The 26,172-nt window shown below is 42.3% G+C and overlaps 1 protein-coding gene across 2 annotated transcripts in view; it reads left to right on the forward strand.

The window, feature by feature from the left end:
• Positions 1-26,172, forward strand: part of LOC124613320 (N-acetylneuraminate lyase-like) — a 79,090-nt gene that overhangs the window by 39,603 nt on the left and 13,315 nt on the right. For both annotated transcript variants that reach the window (XM_047142017.1, XM_047142018.1), the window contains exons 2-4: positions 17,887-17,942; positions 18,086-18,162; positions 25,888-26,033. In XM_047142017.1, coding sequence (XP_046997973.1) covers positions 17,887-17,942; positions 18,086-18,162; positions 25,888-26,033 — 279 coding nt within the window. The remainder of the gene's footprint in view (positions 1-17,886; positions 17,943-18,085; positions 18,163-25,887; positions 26,034-26,172) is intronic.

The raw sequence follows: 26,172 nt of genomic DNA on the forward strand, positions 1-26,172 counted from the left end.
TTGTACCATAAATTTGTACAGGAAGGAACAGTATTGGAAGCGAAGCGACCTCGACCTAAGCCTGTTTGTTCGCCGGAGAATATTGAAGCGGTACGAGTTGCTTTACAGAGAAGTCCCGGGAAATCATGTGGAAAGACAGCAGTGCAACTGGGAGTATCCAGATACTCCGTTCAACGCATTCTTAAAAGTGACCTCCATATGTACCCATACAAGATGACCTGTGCACAGAAACTCACTGAAGAACACAAGCAGCACAGACTAATGTTTGCTCAGTGGGCTGAGGATAGGGAAGAAACTCTCAACAACGTTTGGTTTTCAGACGAGGCGCATTTTCATTTAGACGGTGTGGTTAACAAACAAAATGTACGCTTTTGGGCCACTGAAAACCCACAAGTGCTTCATGAACGACAACCTTATGCTCCGAGGATTACAGCGTGGGCGGCAATTTCCTATCACGGACTTATTGGACCCTTTTTCTTTGAAGAAACTGTGAACAGCGAGCGTTATTTGAGTATGCTTCGCAATAGCTTCATTCCACAGCTTCTTGCTACTGCCTCGCCATTCAACACGCAGTTGTTCATGCAAGATGGAGCAAGGCCACATACTGCAAACACTGTGTTGGAGTTTTTACACGAGCATTTCGACATGCGGATCATTTCACTTAGGTTTCCAGGTCGCTTCAGTGACGGACAAAATTGGCCCCCCAATAGTCCAGACCTCTATCCATGTGACTTTTTTCTTTGGGGGTACCAAAAGGAAAAAAATTTCCCGAAACGTCCACGTGATTTAATGGAGCTCAGAAGACTTATTCTTCAAGTTTGCAGTGAAATTACGGAAGATATGTGGCGTAGGGTAATCACTAACTTCAGTGTTCGTTTGAAGGAAGTTAGGAGACGAAATGGTGGACATATTGAGCATGTGCTGAGTTAGAACAAATCTCATTGTAGTATATGTTCCTTTCAGATTGTATTGACAATAAAGTTTATATTCAAAAACAAAATGGCAACACATTTCGTGCGCCACCCTGTAGGTAGTTAAGAGTCCATTTCGGCATTCATCTCAAGTGATTAAGGAACACAGAATTAATCGAAACCAGGATAGTCGGACGTGTTTTTTGTATCCCGCTCCTTCGAAACATGACTGCAATCTCTTTACTGTACCACTTCACCTGGTACTGCGGTACCTTACGATGGAAGTAGCTCACGAGACGGTCGTGGAACCTATCAGTGAGTAGGTCGGCCGCTCGTACGCGTGGAGTAGACACAGTGGACCGAAAAGGATGAAAAAGTTCGATGATATACAAGGATTTTGAGGAGTTTTTTGTCGGCACGAAAGAATTACGGAGATACTGGCAGTTCATAAACTCCAAGCAAGGCCGAGTGCAGGTCTTGGAGGAATTATCTAATTTTGAGAAACTGTCTTTTCAGAGGATTATTAATAAATATTTCACTCCAGTAGTGTATTGCAGCTGAAATTAGACGTGTACGAAATCGCATGGGAAATCACGTTCTCATGCAAGCAATATTTGCCCAATGCAGTGGTTTCTAGGATACGAGGATAAATATTAAACAGAACTGAAAACCCACCGCTATCGTTTTTTCCCTTTGTTAACATAAACGTTTCTATGTATTGAGCTTAACGTACGGAAACTCATATTAATTTCGTGAAGGGGCAAGGATGGAAAGAACGAAGCGCCATTTCCTGCAAAACAAAACTCAAAACTATTGAGAAACTATGTTCATGAATCAGCAAACGTCTAATGCTAACACTTTATTATAAATGCCTGCTGCCTATAATGTACTTAAAACAGGAAATATAATTTCAAATTTATTCTGCTGTTTGACTGGTAATAACGAAGAAAATACCGTGAGTGAAAGGAAGGTAAAGCGTATTTAGGGTTTAACGTTCACTCGACGAGGCTGTTATTATCGATGAAACACTGCTCACATATTCTAGGATTTGCGTATGTATGTATTGAACTGGGGACCTAGAAACAACGGAGAGGTTTCGTCGCCGCCATAGCCCTCAGTGGTACACAACCCCACAACAGGCCACAGCAGTGCACTCACCCCACCACCGCCCCACACCGAACCTAGGGTTATTGCGCTGTTCGGCCCCCAGTCGAACCCTCCGGGAACGTCTCATTCCAGACGAGTGTAAACCCAAATGTTTGCGTGGTAGAGTAATTATGGTGTACGCGTACGTGGAGACAGTATTAGCGCAGCAATCGCCGACATAATGTAACTGAGGCGGAATAAGGGGAACCAGCCCGCATTAGCCGAGGCAGATGGAAAACCGCTTAAAAACCATCCACAGGCTGGCCGGCACACCGGACCTCAACACTAATCCGCTAGGCGGATTCGTGCCGGGGACCGGCACTCCTTCCCGCTTGGTATTCTAGGATAGGCAGAGAAATTGATCACTGGCTCCTGACGAAACTGAAATACAGGAGGTATGATTTTTGATTCAGAAAACGACAGATCATGATGAACCGATGACTAGGCCTATTTGTTCGGCGCTTTATTTATCGTGTGCAAGGCCAGGATTTATCATTGTTGCGCCACGCTTTCTATGAAATACTGAACGAAAGAAGACAGAATGACTCTTACAAATTCATGGTAGAATTTAATCCTGTTTTGTTCGAACCAACTGTCAGCTGTGAACAACGTTGTTGTGCCCGTTGCTGGGTTGTATTCACTGTTGTTTACTTGCAGAACAATGCTTACTGTCTCCGATGCCTTTCCTGGATGAGATATGACGGCTCAAGATAGCGTCTAGTATTTATATCATTAATTACATAACTTACTGTTGCCTAGGACTGCGTTTGAAGAGTGACAGATAAGAATTTACGTAACTCTGATAAACTCTAGGGACGGAGTGACCTTGTAGCCTGGTGCCCCCGTTAACTTCACCGTTGTTGTAGTTACGCTGGTGGCCGTGAAAATAGCAATGCCAAGAAGGATAACCATTACTGAAATTTTCAGAATGAAATTTTTGCTCTGTAGCAGAGTGTGCGCTGATGTGAAACTTCCTGGCAGATTAAAACTGTGTGCCGGACTGAAACTAGCGGGCAATTGCTCGAACGTCGTTTTTTCCCCCATGTTGTTTGTTATTGTTCTCGGCGTTTGGTCTGGGCGGAAGTCATAAGACAGCCCGTCAAGTTCATTGTTGAATCTTTCAGTCAGTTTTTCTATTATAGAGGACAGACAAACGGCTGGCCGAACATGATGAGCTACCACGCCGGCAAGACTAGTCTGGCAAGTTTCACAGGAGAATTTCTGTGAAGCTTGAAAGGCAGGAGACAAGGCATTGGCCGAAGTAAAGCTGCGAAGACGAATCGTGAGTCGTGCTTGGGTAGCTCAGTCGGTAGAACACGACGAAATTTGCCGGCCGCGGTGGTCCCGCGGTTCTAGGCGCGCAGTCCGGAACCGCGCGACTGCTACGGTCGCAGGTTCGAATCCTGCCTCGGGCATGGATGTGTGTGATGTCCTTAGGTTAGTTAGGTTTAAGTAGTTCTATGTTCTAGGGGACTGATGACCACAGCTGTTAAGTCCCATAGTGCTCAGAGCCATTTGAACCATTTGAGCCACAACGAAATTTTACTTACTGTATATACAGGATGGCCAGAAACAGTCTGAAAAGCGTGTAGGGTGTTGTTGCACGGTAGGTTGTTCTGAAAAGTAATTGTTAAGAAATAAGTTCAATACGTTGCGCCATTCCCGAGTTAATTGGCATTGAAGTTAGCCATTCAGGTCGGCACGCGCGCTGCAGTGATAGTATCAATTGTTCTCATACCGCAGAATGAGCGCACGAGACTGCTCAGCCTTTGGATCGGATTTGATCCATACTACTTTCCAATGTTCAATTTTTATATCGCTCTCTTGTTCGGTTTTAGGAAACCAAGCGAAGAAGTTTGGCGACATAGTCTCTGACGAGCCGCTTGAATTTGCGCGCACAGCGGACTGACTGGTTAACTTCGATGTTAATCAGTTTGGAAACGGCGCAACATGTAGTTTTTTTTTTCTTAACAGTTATTTCTCAGTACGACCTATCGTGAGACTGCCATACTCTTTCTGACCACTCTGAATACTGTATGGTGAAAAAAAAGTTACATGTGTATATGATTTAGGAGTGCAAAATTTAGTAAGCAGAGCTGCCACTTCTAGGCATCGAACAAACTGGGTTTGAGTGACAGACATGGGTACATCATTCCGCGCTGCCTGAACTCTGTATCAGAGTTTATCGCTCGAAGTGGATGGCGAGCAGTGGTATATCAGTCTCTAGGCAACCCATGGTCAGATGTTCTCACCGAGCGAGGTGGCGCAATGGTTAGCACACTGGACTCGGATGCGGGAGGACGGCGGTTCAAATCCACGTCCCGCCATCCTGATTTAGATTTTCCGTGATTCCCCTAAATCGCTTCAGGCAAATGCCGAGATCGTTCCTTTGAAAGGGCACGGCCGACTTCCTTTCCCATACTTGCCTAATCCGATGGGACCAATGACCTCGCCGTTTGGTCCCCTCCCCCAAATCAACCAACCGATCAATGAGATGTTCTCAATGAATGAGTGATCTGGAGACAGTGCAGGGCAGCGCTAGATTCGAATACCATATATATCGAGGGAAGCCAGAACAGCATGGGCTACATATATTCTTGTATTATGTTGTTGAAAGATAACTTCACGGAAACCTCGAAAACAGGGCACAGCCACCGGCCTTAACTCGTCAGAAACGTACCGCTCCCGTCCATATTAGGTGCTACGCAAACCAGACGTGATGTGCTGAGCCCATTCTCCTCAAGCCTCCATAAAGGGATACGTCTATTATGTTACTGTACGCAGAATGGACACTCGTCGGAAGAGATGACAAGGTGCCGCTGCGTGCCGTGTGTCACCATTGGCATGCCTCTTTCTGCTGTTGCATAAAGAGCAGCTGCAACAGTGGTAGCCGTTCTGGCAGTCTGTGGTGTACCAGACGTTGTTGCACTTTCTATATGGATACTTGCCTGCTGCAAACAAACCAGTGTTCTGTCTCAAAGTACGAGGGACGTCCAATAAGTAACGCAACACATTTTTTCTCTGCCAATTTCAGTTGAAAAAACGCGGAATTTGTTGTGGGACATGATGGAATATTCGCGTTTCAGCCCCTATGGTTTCATGAAGTTCCGCTGGTTGGTGACCCTCTACGTAGTCTTTAAAATAGTGTCGGTAACGCCGGCCGGAGTGGCCGTGCGGTTCTAGGCGCTTCAGTCCGGAACCGCGTGACCGCTACGGTCGCAGGTTCGAATCCTGCCTCGGGCATGGATGTGTGTGATGTCCTTAGGTTAGTTAGGTTTAAGTAGTTCTAAGTTCTAGGGGACTGATGACCACAGATGTTAAGTCCTATAGCGCTCCGAATCATTTGAACCAATTTTGTCGGTAACGGAGATGCGTTCCAACCAGAGAACTGTCATTGAGTTGCTTTTGGTGGAAAACCAGAGCATCGCAGATAACCATAGGCGCTTGCAGAATGCCTACGGACACCTTGAAGTGAACAAAAGCTCCGTGAGTCGGTGGGCGAGGCGTTTGTCATCATTGCAACAATGTCGCACAAACCTGTCCGGTCTCCTGGGTGTCGGCCGTCCATACACAGCTGTGGCTCCTGCAATGTTGAAACGTGTGGATACTCTCATTCGAGGTGATCGATAGATCGCAGTCAGACCCCTCGCTGCTCAACTGGACGTCTCTGTTGCTAGTGCTGACACACTTGTCCACCATTCGCGTTACTCAAAGGTGTCTGCCCACTGGGCTCCTCGCCACCTAATAGAAGACCACAAAGAACAACGAAGAACCATCTTAGCAGAGTTGTTCGCGCTTTACGATGCTGATCGTGACAATTTTTTGTCGAATATCGTCACAGTCAATGAAGCACTTCAAACCAGAAACAAAACAGCAATCCATTCAGTGGTGCCACATCATCTCTCCTCCGAAAAAAACGTTCAAAGCTGCACTGTCAGCTGTTAAAGTCATAGCGACTGTCTTCTGGAACTCTGAAGGGGTTGTTCTGTTTGATGTCCTCCCTCATGGTGCAACGATCAACTCTGAAATGTATTGGACTCCCCACAGGAAGCTGAAGAAACGATTTCAATGTGTTCATCACCACGAAAATGCAAACGATGACAGTGCAAGGCCTCACACAAATCTCTGCACCCGAGAGGCACATGATCTTCTCACAGATAACCAACACTCAAATCCGATTTCTGAGTGAGATACCCACTGCGTAATACTTCCTTGTATGAAGAATGTAGGCAGTGTTAATACTACCTACTTTGTTTGGTTGTATTGATATAATCATTTACATATATCCAAGCATGCAATACACTTCACACCAATTTGCCATCTGTTGCCAGCTGTCTTCATGGTGTTGCAACTATAATGGCCTGCAGTGGATTGTGTGATGGGGGTAGAAGTACTTGAGAGAGAGGTCATCAGTCCCTCAGTCAAGAGATAGTTCATCTGGAGTCAGAGACGTATGCTAGAAATTTGTTCAGGTTATGAAAGTATGTAGGAGTGCTAAGAGCTAGGCAATGAAAGCAATAATTTAAGGAGGAGTAAAAACGTACAGATCGGGCTGGTCAGAGCAACTGAAGGGCCTCCCAGCACTCATCTCTGGTGAGAGGAACCCCACCTACAGCTGACCACCTGCCAAGCCAGTGAAGGGTGAAGACAGTTACAGAGTAAAGAATGTCTTCTAGTCGAGAGAGTCTAATAGTAAAAATGAGAAGTCTAAACACGTAATGAACTTCAGTTGGACCATCAATAATAAAACAAGGTGAGAGAAATGATCAGGTCAACACATCAGTGGTGCCAGATGAGTTACCCCCATGGGCTGTGCAAGCGATGGGGACTGTCCCTCCCACAGCTGTCACAATCCCGATCTATTACAGTCAAGGCATTAATAAGAGGGACAGCACCCACTATTCATCAGAGTACCATCCCTAAAACAGAAGGATGGTGTAGAAAAAGGGGCTAACCTCATTTAAAAGCAACTAAAACAATAAAAGAGGGATGATCAAGGCAACTGGTCAAACAGATAGGGCAGATAGTCCCCTAGATCCAGTATGTGCTGGGAGATACTCCAACACCAACCACCCCACACCCATCCAGAAAGTAGTTGGAAACTTCATTGGTAAGAAAAAAACACTTCTATGGAGAAAATGGAGAACCAGCTCAACTGCCCATGATACATCCATCAATAATAGAGGCAAAGAATTTGGAAGACCGTGTTGAGCATGGGGCCAGAAAAACTTGGCATTCCACCAGCATTTAAGCTACTGTAAGCCTCCACAACCACAATGTGAGGGTGGCTCGTTACATAAAATAAAATTATGGATTAATTATGTATGATGTGGAGGTGACATAGGATGGTGAATTCCTCCTGGCAGGAATGGAAGGAGGAGCGATTTGCAGCGGTAGTCTCCTTGATAATGCAGTGTTTATTAGGTTGGCCAATAGCCTGCCAGATGTTACTCCATCTCTGAGTAAGGAGAAGTCTTATTTGCATCTGCAAATCTACATGTGGGATCGTCAAAGAGGAAGCTGGGAGTGTAATCGCTTCTCAAGCTAAATAGTGAGCCTGTTCATTCCCTGGAATATCCAGATGACTTGGGATCCACAGTTATTATTCTGGTGCCACATAAAAGTGTGCCCCAGTATACTCCTTTCACAACACTCCAGCGTGGTTTAACAAATTTGGCACATTTGTACAAGAAATGTGTGGTAAATATATGTGACTCTACAACATAATTTGAGTATTGTAACTGCAAGTGGTGTGCTTACTCTGTGTTATTGTTAGCAAAACAATGTTGTAAGCTTGTGGAGAATTTATGTAGATGTAGAAAATAGCAGATGTTGCAGGGTGATGAGAGTAACATCCAGCATTGGAGTGGAGACTGCACAGAGAATCACTAAAAATTAAAGTGCAGTTGACGGAGGTACGTTTAAGTAGGGCAGTGTTAGTGGCCATCAGCTCTGCCATAAAAATGTTAAATGTTCCTGTTTTTTCTTACCAGTACAAGACATAAAAGCATATTCATGGTTGATTCCCTTTGTATGCAGAAATAACTTGCTAAGTTGGATGACTAAGAAATACATGGATAGTGACCGCACAAATAAGCAAGAGTTGGCTCCACCAAAACTGAAGAGGGAATATCACCACTTTGGCAAGAAGACTGTCTTCATGATAATGGACTGGGACCAACAATTTCAAGGCTGAAGGTGCCACTGAACACTAACATGGCAGCTATAGCCCAATCAAGATGAGACTAGTGCCCAGTAAATACAGAGCAGAGTAGCACGATTTGCACCCGAAGAGATGTGGACAAGGAATCAGGGAGCATTAAGCTTTCACGCGAAACTAGTTTTTAGATGGTGAATACAGGCAACCAAAACAACTTTTTGTCAAAGAGGAGTCCCAAAACTCAGGATTGTGCAACAACATCCAAGCTCTGGGAACCCAAGTAGAGCTCTGGGTCAGGATGTACCATAGTGTGATGACAGAAACACTTGACTTGCACTTTAGCAGCAGAGAAATGGAAGCCATGGGGGAAGGGTACAAGTGTAGGCTCTTCAAATGACGCCTTGGAGCTGATGATCAACTGAGACTATAGATGGGGAACCATACCAAACAGAAAAGTCATCGACATACGTTCAGCCAACAGAAATATCTCTAGCCCATTGATGGCGATAAGGAAGAGAGTATCAGTCAGCAGGGAGCACTGCAGGACGCCATTCTCTTGTGCCCATGGGGAGCTGTGCGATGTACCAACTGCAACCCAAAACAACATGGGATAAAAACTTTCAAACAAAAATCGTAGGAAGCCTTGAAAGTCTGTCATGGAGGGTGAGTAAAATGTGATGGTGCAAAATGGTCTCATATACATTTTGTAAGTTAAAAAAGACTGCAATGAAGTGTTGTCATATAGAAAAAGTCTGTCAGATTGCTGTTTCCAACCTTATCGGGACTGGTTGTGGATTTTCCCTCATGGAAACAACACTGATTGGGGGGACAAAAGGCCTCGTGATTTGAGAAATCGGCAGGCTACCGTCATTTCAAGCTGTTTGCAGGGCATGTTGGTGAGGCTAATTGGTTGGTGCCCATAGACGGACGCTGGGTTTCCAAGAGTCTGTTTTTGAGTCTCTTGTTGTGATGGGTGGAAAAACTGAACTTTTTGTGGTAGCATGAGGATACGGTAAACTGTCCCCCCATGACTTGCTTTTGCTAACTTTTTATACAGTTTCAGTGCTCTTAGGTGTCTAGCAGCAAAGTGATTGTTTAGACATTTTTTAACAAACTGACGTAACATGTACAGCTGTTGGCTTAAACTGATGCTACAAGCACTACTACAGCCCTCTGTGCCTAATGGACACTGTCCCAAAATTGATTCCAGAACATCCTAAAATAATAGTATCACACTTCATGTTATGCTGTTTGTTTCAAATTTCCTTAGTTAATTCAGCAAGTTGTTTTATGTGCTGGGTGAGATTCTGAGTGCTGCAGTGTGGCCTGTATAAATCATAGGATGCTGAAACATCATAGGTATATATATTAGTCGGACTGCTCATGGAGTATGCTGAAAAAAATAATAGTTCCACTTTCTGCCTCCAGGTGAAAATATGGTGCTCTAAAGAGTCAGAATGTGATATGTTTCCTGTTTTGATGTCAGTATGCTGTTTGTCATTTGGTGATGCGCATTGATTTCTTTTGTGAAGTGACTGTTGGTGTAAAGGGTAAAGAAGGTAGGAGCTTCCCCCATGAAATTCAATGGCTATTGAGAAGGAATATGATCAATAAATTTAAAGAAACAGATTAATTAAGTGGTGGCCAAGGAGGAGGGAGGAATCACATTCTCATGGCAGTTGTTAATGGAGTTGTGATAGCTATGGCTGATGGTGCAGCACATGCCTCAGATCCTAAAGCCAGTATTTGAGCTGTGTCATGGGAATTGTCTCTCCACTGACCAACAGTTAAAAAGATTTTGCTGCACATTTTATACTGGCATCCCTACAAGATTCAGACTGTGCACCAAATGAAGCCCCAGAGTACAACACTGTAACTTTGTCCTTTTTTTGGCATGTATGGAAATGGATGGCATATGGCCACAGAATATTCTTTGGATGGATGAGGCATGGTGCCATGAAAGCACAGAACTGACACATATAGGGTTCTACTCCACCACATGTTGTGCAGGAACATCCACTGCACTCAGCTTATATGATTATGAAGTGTGGCTTCAAAGCTCATTCATTCCTGGTCCACTTTTCTTCAAGAAGATGACACCTGTCAGGGTCTGTTCAGTGTACAGTGACTCCTGCACATCATAAGGAACACCTTATGCAACATGTGATTGCAGCTTTACAAGAGCACAGCTGTGTCCACACCACCACTTTCATGCAAAATGGGGTGACACCACAATTCACTTACCAGGTGAAAGATTTACTTCAAGAAACCTTCAGTAATGATCGCATCATCTTTAGGCAAGTTCTGGATGGTGGCCTTCCAGATCTCCTGACGAGAATACTTGTGACTTCTGGTTGTACGGATGTGCGACAGATCATATCTATCATGAATGAATCTTCCTGATATGGAGGACAGCAAACAATGAAATGTCATTCTGATTACAGTGGACATGCTAAGAGCAACTGTTGAATGTGCTGCATTATGAATTCAGAATGTTGCTAAGTCAGGAGACCATATTGAACACATGTTGTAACTTGTGACCATATCCTAATAAACAAGCCAGAACCATCCTTATCATGTTTTTCATCGTTCCTCCCCTTTTCCTGCACCCACACCACATTCTGATTGCTTACAATGCCATAGTTTCACATGGTGGTAGAAAGTGGATCTATTATTATTTGTGCATACTCCTCGAGTACACCGACTAATGAACATACTTACCATGTTCCAGCGTTCTGCAATGTATACAGCCTGCATTGCAGTGCTTGGAACACTGTCAGTTTAATTACACCACCTGCTATCTGGTATTTCTACACAATACCCTAAACGAGTGCACAATGTATTCCTTAAGACTTTATCTAACAATAAAAAAATGGAAAATTCGGGATAGAATAATGACAATATAATGAAAAGGATAGTTGCTACTCCCATATAACGTAAATGCTGAATCACATATAGGCACAACATAAAGACTGTCAAACAAAGCATTTGGCCAAACAGGACTGGCAGCCAGAGACCGTTATCATGTGTGTGTGAGTTGGGTTTGCATGAGTGTGTGTGTTTATGTTGTCTAATTCTGATGAAGGCATGTTTGGCCAAAAGCTTTGTTTCACAGTCTTTTTGTTGTGTTATCTGCATCCCAGCATCACTGCCATGTGGTGAGTAGCAACTATCATTTTCATAATAATGTCTTTATCTAGTAATAAACAGACTTTTCATTTAGCTCTAAGCACGTCATTGTTAACTGGAGCTGCATGGAGTGCATGGCAATGGTTACTTCCCATTCTACCATCTATCAGGGTCTCTTTCTCTTCCCTTGGCGTATGGACTGTCAGAAGAATGACTGCTTAAAAGTCTCTGTGCACATTTAATTAATCTAATAGTTGTGGCCCCAATAGGGAGTATGCAGGAGATAGTATTATATTTCTAGATTCCTCACTTAATACTAGTTCTTGAAACCTTGCAAGTGGGCTTCCTCACAGTAGTTGACATCTACATTCACCTGTCTGCTAGTCCCAGTTTTTCAGCATTTTCATTGCACTGTCATGTGGTTGAAATGAACCTGTCACTACTCATGTTGTTCTTCCTTGTACGCTTTCAGTATCCCCTGTTAGACCTATTTAGTATGGATCCCAAACATATGAGCCATAGTTTTTGATGTGTTGCACTAGTGGTTTGTGTGCAGTCTCCTTTGTAGACTGACAGCATTTTCCCAGTTCCCTGCAATTGAACCAAAGTCTACCACCAGATTTATCTATAACTGAGCCTATGTGATCATTGCACTTCTTGCTACACTTAGGTATTTGTATGAGTTGCCTGATTCCAGATGTAAGTTGAAGATACTGTAATCAGTGAAAACTAAGTTTGCTGTTTTTGTGAAGTGTTCAGTTTAACATTTCTTGACATTTATGACAAGATGCCATTCTTTGTAAGACTTTGAAATGTCATCGGTATTCTACTGAATGTTTGTGCAGCTGTTTTTTGGATAGTACTTCTTTCTACATAGCTGTATCATATGCAGAAAGTCCAAGGCTATGTCTGCCATATGATTTATAACCAACATGAAGAGCAAAGTCCCAACACACAACCCTGATACATTCCTAAGGTTGTATATGAATTTCTCACTGACTTCATTGCAGGAAACACCAAAATGTCTTTCATACTGCATAATGATAGTTATTTTTTAAATTCTAATCATAATTAGTGAATGAATTCATTCTGTCACTATGTGCTCATGAGCAATTGAATTAGAGACACCTCCAAAAAAGGATGAAAAGGAAATGAAGCACATAAGATAGTGGGTGAGGTTTGCTATTTGGGAAACAAAATTTAGTCAGAGTCCATTTGCAGAGAACCACTTAATAATTTTCTGAAAGACATTATTTACAATTTCTCAGTGAATTCTTGCTTGTTAGGTGTGATTACTATACTTGTATCATGATAAAAAGGAACTAGCTTTGCATCTTCATGAGTGTAGAGTGGCAAGTCATTAATATACAGGGTGAGTCACCTAACGTTACCACTGGATATATTTCGTAAACCACATCAAATACTGACGAACCGATTCCACAGACCGAACGTGAGGAGAGGGGCTAGTGTAATTGTTTAATACAAACCATACAAAAATGCACGGAAGTATGTTTTTTAACACAAACCTACATTTTTTAAAATAGAACCACATTAGTTTTGTGAGCACATCTGAACATATAAACAAATACGTAATCAGTGCTGTTTGTTACATTGTAAAATGTTAATTACATCCGGAGATATTGTAACCTAACGTTGACGCTTGAAACCTCCGACGTTCAGTTGCGTGTTGTAACAAACATGGGCCACGGTCGGCGAGCAGCATCTGCAGGCACATATTTACAATGACGAACGTGTTTACGAGTGTGGCTGTAGTGCACTGTTGTGGTTTGGTCTAGCTGTCGCAGTGTCCGCATGTAGCGCTTGCTGCTATTGTTATTCTGCATTCGTCTCCGCACGCAGACCAACTGTAGTACACCGTGTTACCAGACGTCTGTGATAGTGTAGTGTTGTAGGAATTGTGACCATGGTGTATTCGAACTCTGAAAAGGCGGAGATGATACTCATCTATGGCCAGTGTCGACGAAATGCAGCTGAAGCCTGCAGGGTGTATGCAGAACGGTACCCAGACAGAGATCATGCAATGTGCCGCACATTGCAAAACATCTACCGCCAACTGCATGCAACAGGTATGGTTGTAGCTCGCAAATGCGTCCGTAACAGGCCCGTCACAGGAGAAGCGGGTGCAGTTGGTGTGTTAGCTGCTGTTGCCATGAACCCACACATGAGTACACAGGACATTGCATGAGCCGGTGGACTGAGTCAAAGTAGTGTCATGTGCATACTGCATACTGCATACATTTCACCCATTTCATGTACCGCTACATCAGCAATTACATGGTGATGACTTTAATCATCGAGTGCATTAACAAAGAATGCGTTGCATTTCTACCTGTTTACCGATGAAGCGGGTTTTACAAACCACGAGGCAGTGAATCTATGGAACATGCATTATTGGTCCGTGGACAATCCTCGCTGGCTCAGACAGGTAGAGCAACAGCGACCGTGGACTGTAAATGTATGGTGCGGAATCATTGGCGACCACCTCATTGGTCCTCACTTCATTGCAGGGGCCCAAACAGCTGCAACATACATCGCGTTTCTACAGAATGATCTGCCAACGTTGCTCGAAAATGTCCCACTGGAAACACGTCGACGTATGTGGTATCAGCATGATGGTGCACCTGCACATTCCGTGACACTTGACAGGATGTTCGACGGGCGTTTCATAGGACGTGGAGGATGCATAAATTGACCAAACCGTTCTCCTGATCTTACACCTCTGGACTTCTTTCTGTGGGGTGCGTTAAAGGAGAATGTGTACCGTGATGTGCCTACAACCCCAGAGGATATGAAACAACGTATTGTGGCAGCCTGCGGCGACATTACACCAGATGTACTGCGGCATGTACGACATTCATTACGCCAGAGATTGCAATTGTGTGCAGCAAATGATGGCCACCACATTGAACATCTATTGGCCTGACATGTCGGGACACACTCTATTCCTCTCCGTAATTGAAAACGGAAACCACGTGTGTACGTGTACCTCACCCCTCATGGTAATGTACATGTGCGTCAGTGAAAAAGACCAATAAAAAGGTTTTAGCATGTGGATGTAATGTGCTGTTCCAGTCTCTTCTGTACCTAAGGTCCATCAATGTTCCCTTTGGATCCCTACGTAATTCGGTGCTCTCTGATACACACGATCGAACAGCGGAGGAGTGGTACTCAAGCGTAAACTTTAGGTTACAATATCTCCGGATGTAATTAACATTTTACAATGCAACAAACGGCACTGATTACATATTTGTTTATATGTTCAGATGTGCTAGCAAAACTAATGGGGTTCCATTTAAAAAATCGTAGGTTTGTGTTAAAAAACATACTTCCGTGTATTTTTGTATGGTTTGTATCAACCAATTACACTAGCCCCTCTCCTCACGTTCGGTCTGTGGAATCGATTCGTCAGTATTTGATGTGGTTTACGAAATACACTCCTGGAAATTGAAATAAGGACACCGTGAATTCATTGTCCCAGGAAGGGGAAACTTTATTGACATATTCCTGGGGTCAGATACATCACATGATCACACTGACAGAACCACAGGCACATAGACACAGGCAACAGAGCATGCACAATGTTGGCACTAGTACAGTGTATATCCACCTTTCGCAGCAATGCAGGCTGCTATTCTCCCATGGAGACGATCGTAGAGATGCTGGATGTAGTCCTGTGGAACGGCTTGGCATGCCATTTCCACCTGGCGCCTCAGTTGGACCAGCGTTTGTGCTGGACGTGCAGACCGCATGAGACGACGCTTCATCCAGTCCCAAACATGCTCAATGGGGGACAGATCCGGAGATCTTGCTGGCCAGGGTAGTTGACTTACACCTTCTAGAGCACGTTGGGTGGCACGGGATACATGCGGACGTGCATTGTCCTGTTGGAACAGCAAGTTCCCTTGCCGGTCTAGGAGTGGTAGAACGATGGGTTCGATGACGGTTTGGATGTACCGTGCACTATTCAGTGTCCCCTCGACGATCACCAGTGGTGTACGGCCAGTGTAGGAGATCGCTTCCCACACCATGATGCCAGGTGTTGGCCCTGTGTGCCTCGGTCGTATGCAGTCCTGATTGTGGCGCTCACCTGCACAGCGCCAAACACGCATACGACCATCATTGGCACCAAGGCAGAAGTGACTCTCATCGCTGAAGACGACACGTCTCCATTCGTCCCTCCATTCACGCCTGTCGCGACACCACTGGAGGCGGGCTGCACGATGTTTGGGCGTGAGCGGAAGACGGCCTAATGGTGTGCGGGACCGTAGCCCAGCTTCATGGAGATGGTTGTGAATGGTCCTCGCCGATACCCCAGGAGCAACAGTGTCCCTAATTTGCTGGGAAGTGGCGGTGCGGTCCCCTACGGCACTGTGTAGGATCCTACGGTCTTGGCGTGCATCCATGCGTCGCTGCGGTCCGGTCCCACGTCGACGGGCACGTGCACCTTCCGCCGACCACTGGCGACAACATCGATGTACTGTGGAGACCTCACACCCCACGTGTTGAGCAATTCGGCGGTACGTCCACCCGGCTTCATGGAGATGGTTGCGAATGGTCCTCGCCGATACCCCAGGAGCAACAGTGTCCCTAATTTGCTGGGAAGTGGCGGTGCGGTCCCCTACGGCACTGCGTAGGATCCTACGGTCTTGGCGTGCATCCATGCGTCACTGCGGTCCGGTCCCAGGTCGACGGGCACGTGCACCTTCCGCTGACCACTGGCGACAACATCGATGTACTGTGGAGACCTCACGCCCCACGTGTTGAGCAATTCGGCGGTACGTCCACCCGGCCTCCCGCATGCCCACTATACGCCCTCGCTCAAAGTCCGTCAACTGCACATACGGTTCACGTCCACGCTGTCGCGGCATGCTACCAGTGTTAAAGACTGCGATGGAGCTCCGTATGCCACGGCAAACTGGCTGACACTGACGGCGGCGGTGCACAAATGCTGCGCAGCTAGCGCCATTCGACGGCCAACACCGCGGTTCCTGGTGTGTCCGCTGTGCCGTGCGTGTGATCATTGCTTGTACAGCCCTCTCGCAGTGTCCGGAGCAAGTATGGTGGGTCTGACACACCGGTGTCAATGTGTTCTTTTTTCCATTTCCAGGAGTGTATATCCAGCGGTAATGTTAGGTGACTCACCCTGTATATTAAGAACAATAGGGCACCCAAGTCTGAACCCTGTGGGACACCATTCTTCTTGATTACCCCCCCCCCCCCCCCAAGTTAGAGATCTCTACTGATTTTTGCAGACTATCTGTTCTGTTAATTTCAACCTTCTGCATTGTTTCAGTTAAATATGAATCAAACCATTTTTGCACTGCCCTGCTCATACCACAATACTTAAGCTTATCTAGAAGACTTTCAGGATTCACACAGTCAAATGTCTTTGAGAGATCACGAAATATCCCAGTGGGCAACATGCAACTATTCAGAGCATTTAATGTTTGATCACTGAATATAATATTTTCTGTTGAAAAAAATGCAGTATGTGAAAATTCTAGTGCTTGCACAACCTTGAAGATGGAGTGTCCCATGCTTCATGAACTTATCATCTGACCCTGGTAAGATGCGCTGATATTGTGTTTATTGCCCATCCCACACTCGATTCTAACACCAAAGGCCAGTATCGGGTTTGATGACATCCCAGTGACAAGACATGTTCACCATGCTGACAGCAGCACACTCTCTCCTATTTAACAGCTATCTTCAATTCAGTTTCTCACGAGGGCAGTTCTGCAATTTGAGAATTTGTCCTTTTTAATGAGGTTTATCTTTTAAAAACCACTGGAGTGTCAAAATTTTGAATAAAAATCAATTGCTTATAAGCTGTCCACATTTTTTTCTTTAATTTTTCCTACATTAATATTTGCAAAATTTTCTGCCTGTCTATTTTAACCAAGACATACACAAAGATATTGGCTTGTAAAAGATATACTGGTACTGCAATTTGAATGATTTTTTTGGTGTGCTCCAACAAATAGTCATTTTCTTACCAAAAACTTGCAATGTAATATTGATCTTTTAGTTCTTTCTCATGTATAATGCTGCTGTAGCAGTTACAAATCTAGCTGTTTTTGTATCAAAGTCAGGTATACTCTATTAGTCATTGAAAGTGAAAGTTCAGCATTTGATATCTATTTTGATACAGCTTCTGCTGCCACCCCCCCCCCCCCCCCCAAAAAAAAACATTCCTTAGAAATATATTGTATATCATGAGAGATTCCTATGTCACTGTGCTGAAATAATTTTGGTGAGTTATTCAGTTTGTTTTTGCTGTGAACATTTTGCTACCATTAAATTTGTGATAGAGGTTGTCACTGCCTTACAATATATTGCTTGAAAATGAATACAACTGTAAAGTTTAACATTGCTATTATTAAGCTATAACCTTCTCAAAAATGCAAAAAAAAAAGTTTGACAAATGGTGCTAATTTGTTGATAAAGCAAAGTAATCTTTCAAATTTTTTCTGATCAAAGTTTGGTGACATGATTGTCAAATTATGATTATGTTTACAGAAGTACCACTTCCAGGGGTTGATGTCACCAGTGTTGACTCCTTTCAAGAGAGACAGGTTGGTAACAATATTCTCTGTTTGCATTGGTTATTATTGCACATGATCATACAGAGAATTTACTTTATGCTACATATTTGCATTCATACTCATTGTGCTGTGTTTTAAACAGACTTAAATTTAATTTGTTGACTTTTTTTCAGTGCACAGAGTGTCAATCTTGATATCATACCAAAATATGCTAAATATCTTTCTGATGTTGGAATTAATGCTGTCTTGGGTAAGTTCACATTTCATTTAAATGAGATAATTGTTATTCTGTGCAGTATTTTTTCATTAATATTCACTTTCACCATTGTTTGAGAAGTACAAAGGAGGGAAATGTAAATTACATCAAATTACATGAAATTTAATTGCTGGGCAGTCACAGTATAGTACTCAAAGTAATTTTGAAAACATGAAAGATATAAAATTTCAGAAGTCATAGTTCCCCTAATATTATCAAATGTATCTACATTGTTTACAAGTGCACAGTGTATGGCAGGGATATTTGTGGCCCTTTGCAATCATTTCATGAATGGCAACTGAGAAATTATGTGCAAATGATAGCAACACTTAACCTGCAGGGTGATTCTGTGGTGTGTTACAAACTTTCAGGGGTAATGGAGAAGGATAAATGTATCAGTCTGAGGTAATGGACCCCGGTCCAGAAACAACCAAGTCAAAAGTTATAAGTGAAAATCATTCTGATACCTTTGTCAGTGGGCCTCTTCTTCTGCAAGCTCTTTGTTTTACATATTTTGGAAGCAGGTAAAATGGAACAAAACAAGAAAAAAGTCCAGGAAACTGGGCTCCAAAGTGCATACTTTAGGAGCTATGAGCTCTTGTTCAGTAGAAGATATGTATTTCACAGTAGCAAATATGAAAAAGTGCCCATAGCTCTTAAAGTATGCACTTTTGAGCCCATCTTTACTGGACGTTTTTTATTGATTTGATCCATACTGTTTCCTTCCCAAATATAGCAAGCATAGAGCTTTCAATAGTAGAGGTCTGCTATCAGAGATATCAGAACGATTTTTGCTTCTAACTTTTGACTTGGTCGTTTACAGATCAGGGTCACTTACCTCAATTTTATACACTTAGTCTTCTCCATCACCCCTGAAAATTTGAATCATCATCATGTAAACCCCATGTATACGCTGTATCCTTGGAATTTTGAATTAACTGATGTGTATACCAATGGAACATGAATATAAGGAGTGGAAGATAAATTTTTCATTTACAAGTTAATGAAATGATTGTCTCTGCTGTATTGTGTTTTCTGTGTTAAAACACTGAAGCACACAGAAACCGTTTGATAGCAACAAAATAATGAGTGAAGAACTGGATCAAGTAAATCTCACATCTAAATGTAAAAAAAAAAAAGGAATAGAACACACTAGGTGAATTCGAATTTGGATTTGAATGTGATGCAATTTATCCCTTTCTTTCTTACAATTCAAATTAGTTTTATCATATTACATTCGCTGTGAGATTAAAAGTTCTCTGGCTTTGGTACCACTTCACTCTTGCAAGAAAACTTTTGATTTGACATTCAGCTTGAAGCCTTCTCACAGAAACTGGCTGCACACGTATGTGCACTATCATATTTCAGGGAATTTAAGGGGAGTATTTCCAACATTTACTGGTGTAAATGTTCATGATAGGCTGTTAGTGTTGCTGTGGTTGGGGAATTGTTCACTGCTGTAGTAGAGCCTGGGGAATGGGATGTGAGTGCAAATTGCATTTATCTTTGTGTATTCTGGTATCATCCTTGTAGCAATAAGGAGAGGCAGCCATGCCATCAGGAGCCTAAGGATGTCATACAATTAAAACTGTTTGGGTGTTTGAGAATCTTGACTGCCTTTCTGAGTTTCTGTTTACATTGTAAGGTGCTTCTAATAAATTGTGAACATTCACAAAATCTTTGTCCTGACAATAGGATATGTTCAGCTATGACTGGCTTTTTGCATTACTTGAGGCACCACACATGTTCTTTGTGCCCTTTCAGACATTTTTTAACCCCATGGCCTCTCTCCCCTATGCTTAACACTTACTTAATTTCATATACTCAGCAGTCTGTAGTGGTTCTGTTTGGTCTTTTGTTGATTTTAACTTAGAATTTCTTTTATGTCAGAAAAAATGGTATTACATATTCACACAAGAAAAAAAGGGAGTCATTTGATATAATATTATAATGCTCTGTAAGATAGAAACACTTTCAAACCTCCTTTCTAGATAAAAACAGAATCATATTTACCACAATTTCTTCCTACTTAATGAGAAAATATTCTTACACTTTCCACTGACCTACAGTTTTACAGAAAATTCACTATTGATGAACATGTTATGCACTTAAACTTTGTAGAACCATTTCATTAAATAAATTGTACCTGTTAAATTATGAAAACAAATATTGAATTACATCAGTTCTGAATTCTCACTTTCACTATACACTCCCCTGTTTGTTAATATTTCATAATAAATCAAAATACAATTATTTATAGTCTAATTATATAATATATTACAAAATCCAACCAAAGAGAGGAGTGAAATTAATGTAGGCAGCACTTTTATATGTTTGTCAAAACTATAATTAAGATACTATCAATTCAGATTTCTTAGATGGTGCAAAACTAAACTGGCACTTAATCTGAAGTTTCTGGTTGGTGTGCTATTAAACTCTCCGTCAGCCATAATTTAAGTCTTTCTAAGGAGTTCTGTCAGTACTTTTTTTCCTTGGTGGTACCCAATAATGAAACACTACTCTCTCAACTTTTACTTAGGATAATGAATGAAATATTACTTTTAACATGATAATTCTTTGTGTGTGGAGAAAATACGTACATCTACTGATGTAAGATGTATGCAAACTGCAATCAGATTTTCCAAATCCCCCCTTAAAAATGAGGAGAAAAAGGTGTTACATTACCAAGATAAACATACAGTTTTACATAATTATGTTGTCTCAGTTACCCTATTAAGAGAAATTTATGGACTGAACAATGGAAGAAAAGTTGACAAGGACACTCAGTAGAGGAGAAATTTAATTCTCTCCTAAAAAATTCTTACAAGACTACGAACTGGGTTTTCCTTGGCAGTGGGTCAGATAATTACAGTGGAAGCTGAGAGAAAGGCTGACTAACATTTTGGATCAAAGTATCTTGTACCCAGACAAACTGTATACAAGGACATGACAGCAATATGAGTGCTAAATTTATTTTCAATTTTAATGTTCTTTGATATTCAAAAAATGTGACAATGGTGCTCTTCTTTCATATGTCATTTCATCACAGCAGTAATCATTCATCATCTAAGAGCTTCAGTGACATTGATAACAGTGTTCCATTGTATAATCATCTGGATGAAAGCATTCACCCTGCCCGCCGCTTATGGCCCCCAAATTTTCTGAAAATAAATCAAGGTGGGAATGTTAAAAGTGAATTTTAAATGACGTTCTGCATCCCATGTTCTAGCAGCTGTAGAACAAATCATTAATAATGGAAACATAGTTATCATCTCTTCTGTTACCCAAAAAAGTCCTTCACAATTGCTCTGTAAGGTGACCAGTGGCTAATTAGATAATTGTGAGTTTGATATCAATGAGTGGATCTTCCATCACTTTTCTTGTTTGTGATCCACCAAATATACCTTATTACAGCTATGCTTCACTCAATTTAGGAAACTTTTCTTTGAAATGGTTGAATGCCTGAAAGTACGTATATGCTTCACAAAACTCAAAAATATTAACTGCAGGAACATTTTGAAAGGTGGATTCAGATTCCGGCTGTTGACAAGTGTTATTAGGCATGAAACAAATAAAATTGATAGGAGAAATGATATACACTCATTGACGATAGTAACAATGATGCAGATGACATTCAATTTAAGTCACTGGCAACTAAATCCAATTAATTCCTCCTTGCAGTAGCTGAAAACACAGGTACCAAAAATTGTCCATCACAGACAGATCCATTAGTTTTACTTAGATTGGCATTGCATACTCCACCACCAGACATCAGTTTTGCTGAATCATGTGTTAACCCCTTGAGTTACCTTTACAACCTGTCAACGATTAAAAATGAAGTTGCCAAGCGACATGTATGCAGTAGTAGTACCCATTCACAAAAGTGAAAATAAGACCCATCAACCTTCTTTCTATTTATCAGAAATTTTCGATAAAGTAGCTTACAACAGTATACTGAACCATAACTCTGAGAGTAACATCATAACAGGAATTCTATTTGGCTTCTGTAAAGGCTTCTCTACTGAGAATGCAATATATGCTTTTAAGAACTCAGACTTTGTAGAAATGAACAAGAAAAAATGCCCTCTTGACTTTTCCTGTTATCTTGTTCTGTTGCCTTTTATTGTATAGTTCATAAAATTCTATTCAGGAATAATGTGGTGTTAATGGCATTCCCCTTGTATGTATGGAATCCTATCTTAGCAATAGAAACCAGAGGATCACATCAACAAATCGTATCATGGAAACAAGACTAAATTCAGAATGGTGGAAATATTAAATACTGCATCCTGCAATATCAACTGCTTTGTCCATTCCTTTTATTGACCTAACTGGTAGACTGGAAGACTCTTGAAAAACTGTGGAGTTGCTGATGACTCAACTATATTGATAAAGAGCCTAAACACATAAATGTTAGATGCAGCCAGAATAATAATGGAACATGATAACATATGGTTCACAGCTAACAATTTAACCCTTAATTAAAGAAAAACTCATAATACTTAACTGCAAACTTATAGGTACCAGAATTAGATAACAATGGGTACACAATGGTTGAAGTTCCAGGAGAGATGTTTCTAGGCGTTCAGATGGATAATAAACTTATGTGGCACCAGGATGTAGATAAGTTAACCTAACAGCTCAGTTATGCCTACTTTACATTTAGAACTCTAATTGTGTTGACAGGCAGAAGAGACAGCTGAGATACTTCATGTACTTTCACTCAATAATGCCCTATGGTGTAATCTTCTGGGGCAATACAGCTAATGTCTAAAAGGTTTAATTCTACAAAATTCTGTAAAAATATTATGAAAAGGAAAGTTGCTACTCACCATATAGCAGAGATGCTGAGTCACAGATAGGCCCAGCAAAAAGACTGTCACAAATATAGCTTTTGACCAGTAAGGCCTTTGTCAGAATAGATGGCAAACACACACATACACACTCATGCAAACGCAACTCACACACTCACATGACTATAGTCTCAGGCAACTAAGGCCTCAGTTGTTTGAGACTGCAGTCAAGTGTGTGTGTGTGTGTGTGAGTTGCATTTCTGTGAGTGTGTATGTATGTATTTGCTGTCTATTCTGATGAACGCCTTACTGGCTGAAAGCTATATATGTGACAGTCTTTTTATTGTGCCTATTTGTGACTCAGCATCTCTGCTATATGGTGAGTAGCAACTTTCCTTTTCATAATACTGTTACATTCCATCCTGGATTTTCTGCTTTCAACATTGTGTGGAAAGCAAATGGTTTGTTATAAGTAGAAGATGAAAACAGCAAATGATTAGTGAATAGGAAAATTTTCTTCAAAGTAGCTGTTTGTCTTGTAAGTACATGTATAAAGTAATCCAGAAGCAATCCCACACTTATCTGTGTGAGAAGACCAACACTGGTGATAATTTGTTTTTAGCATACTTTACAGAAGCAGCCAGCAGTGACTAGTTTTGTCTGTTAATGTAAAACTTGACTCATTCCACATACTTGGTGACTTTCTTCATAATGGAATTTAAGGAACATGTGTGACTGGATGAATTAAGTAATTAATATAACTAACTGTTATGCCAGTTATGAATTGTTGGTTTTCCTTATGAAGCCTATATTTATTTATTAAAAGTGATTGATCATAAATATTCTGAAAGAGATGAAGACTGAAGAATATGAAATTCTGAATAGAGATACATTTTGAAAGAAGGTTTTAGAATCTCCTCTGTGTAGTAAACAAAAAAAGAAAACTGGAGAAAAAGGATGAGGAGTTCATAAGCAACCACACTCTGATTGAATGGAAAATATTGGAAAAGCTGAAAGTTAAATCAGATGTAGTTATTTACATAGTACATAGGAGGCCCAAATCAAGTGAAGACGAAAAGTGATCATAAGCAAAAATAGTTTATTGAATAATCTGCTTACATCAGTTGATAATAAAATAAGCATGACTGTGGTTACATAATATCACAAAACATGTACACTCCTGGAAATGGAAAAAAGAACACATTGACACCGGTGTGTCAGACCCACCATACTTGCTCCGGACACTGCGAGAGGGCTGTACAAGCAATGATCACACGCACGGCACAGCGAACACACCAGGAACCGCGGTGTTGGCCGTCGAATGGCGCTAGCTGCGCAGCATTTGTGCACCGCCGCCGTCAGTGTCAGCCAGTTTGCCGTGGCATACGGAGCTCCATCGCAGTCTTTAACACTGGTAGCATGCCGCGACAGCGTGGACGTGAACCGTATGTGCAGTTGACGGACTTTGAGCGAGGGCGTATAGTGGGCATGCGGGAGGCCGGGTGGACGTACCGCCGAATTGCTCAACACGTGGGGCGTGAGGTCTCCACAGTACATCGATGTTGTCGCCAGTGGTCGGCGGAAGGTGCACGTGCCCGTCGACCTGGGACCGGACCGCAGCGACGCACGGATGCACGCCAAGACCGTAGGATCCTACGCAGTGCCGTAGGGGACCGCACCGCCACTTCCCAGCAAATTAGGGACACTGTTGCTCCTGGGGTATCGGCGAGGACCATTCGCAACCGTCTCCATGAAGCTGGGCTACGGTCCCGCACACCGTTAGGCTGTCTTCCGCTCACGCCCCAACATCGTGCAGCCCGCCTCCAGTGGTGTCGCGACAGGCGTGAATGGAGGGACGAATGGAGACGTGTCGTCTTCAGCGATGAGAGTCGCTTCTGCCTTGGTGCCAATGATGGTCGTATGTGTGTTTGGCGCCGTGCAGGTGAGCGCCACAATCAGGACTGCATACGACCGAGGCACACAGGGCCAACACCCGGCATCATGGTGTGGGGAGCGATCTCCTACACTGGCCGTACACCACTGGTGATCGTCGAGGGGACACTGAATAGTGCACGGTACATCCAAACCGTCATCGAGCCCATCGTTCTACCATTCCTAGACCGGCAAGGGAACTTGCTGTTCCAACAGGACAATGCACGTCCGCATGTATCCCGTGCCACCCAACGTGCTCTAGAAGGTGTAAGTCAATTACCCTGGCCAGCAAGATCTCCGGATCTGTCCCCCATTGAGCATGTTTGGGACTGGATGAAGCGTCGTCTCACGCGGTCTGCACGTCCAGGACGAACGCTGGTCCAAATGAGGCGCCAGGTGGAAATGGCATGGCAAGCCGTTCCACAGGACTACATCCAGCATCTCTACGATCGTCTCCATGGGAGAATAGCAGCCTGCATTGCTGCGAAAGGTGGATATACACTGTAATAGTGCCGACATTGTGCATGCTCTGTTGCCTGTGTCTATGTGCCTGTGGTTCTGTCAGTGTGATCATGTGATGTATCTGACCCCAGGAATGTGTCAATAAAGTTTCCCCTTCCTGGGACAATGAATTCACGGTGTTCTTATTTCAATTTCCAGGAGTGTATTTCATGACATTTGAATTATAAAAGTCATGTCACTCTGTGTTTTGAAGATTAATTAATGAATTTTTGATGTATGTATCAATTGTAAAGAAATTTCAGAAACAAAATTAATAAATAGTTTTTAGAATAGATAGGAACTCCACAGCTTACTTTTTTAGTCTACAAAGAGAATCCTTTGTAATATTCTCTGTAGTGTAATTAAGTAGCACATATTTACTCAAGGATTTCAAAATTTTACAGCACTGTATTTGTGCTTGCATGCAATTGTTGTATATATTTGTTTATGGAGCTTGGTTCTCTCTCTTACATTAATATGTTGTTGTTTGTAGTAAATGGAACAAGTGGAGAAGGAATGTCAATGACTGTTGATGAGAGGAAAGCAGTTACAAAGGCATGGGTAGATGCTGCAAAAACCACCAAACAAGTTGTCATGGTTCAGGTTGGAGGAGCTTGTATGAAGGATGTCCTTCATATGGTAATCTTTAAATACCTTTTATTCCATTCTGTTAACATAAGTAATTTCTTTTCTATTTTGTGTGGGTTTAATATCCATTCAGTAATTAAATCAATAGACATTGGACACGAATACACTTGGTCTGTAGTATTTAATGAAA

The sequence above is a fragment of the Schistocerca americana genome, chromosome 4, assembly GCF_021461395.2.
Source record: "Schistocerca americana isolate TAMUIC-IGC-003095 chromosome 4, iqSchAmer2.1, whole genome shotgun sequence".
Taxonomy (NCBI): domain Eukaryota; kingdom Metazoa; phylum Arthropoda; class Insecta; order Orthoptera; family Acrididae; genus Schistocerca; species Schistocerca americana.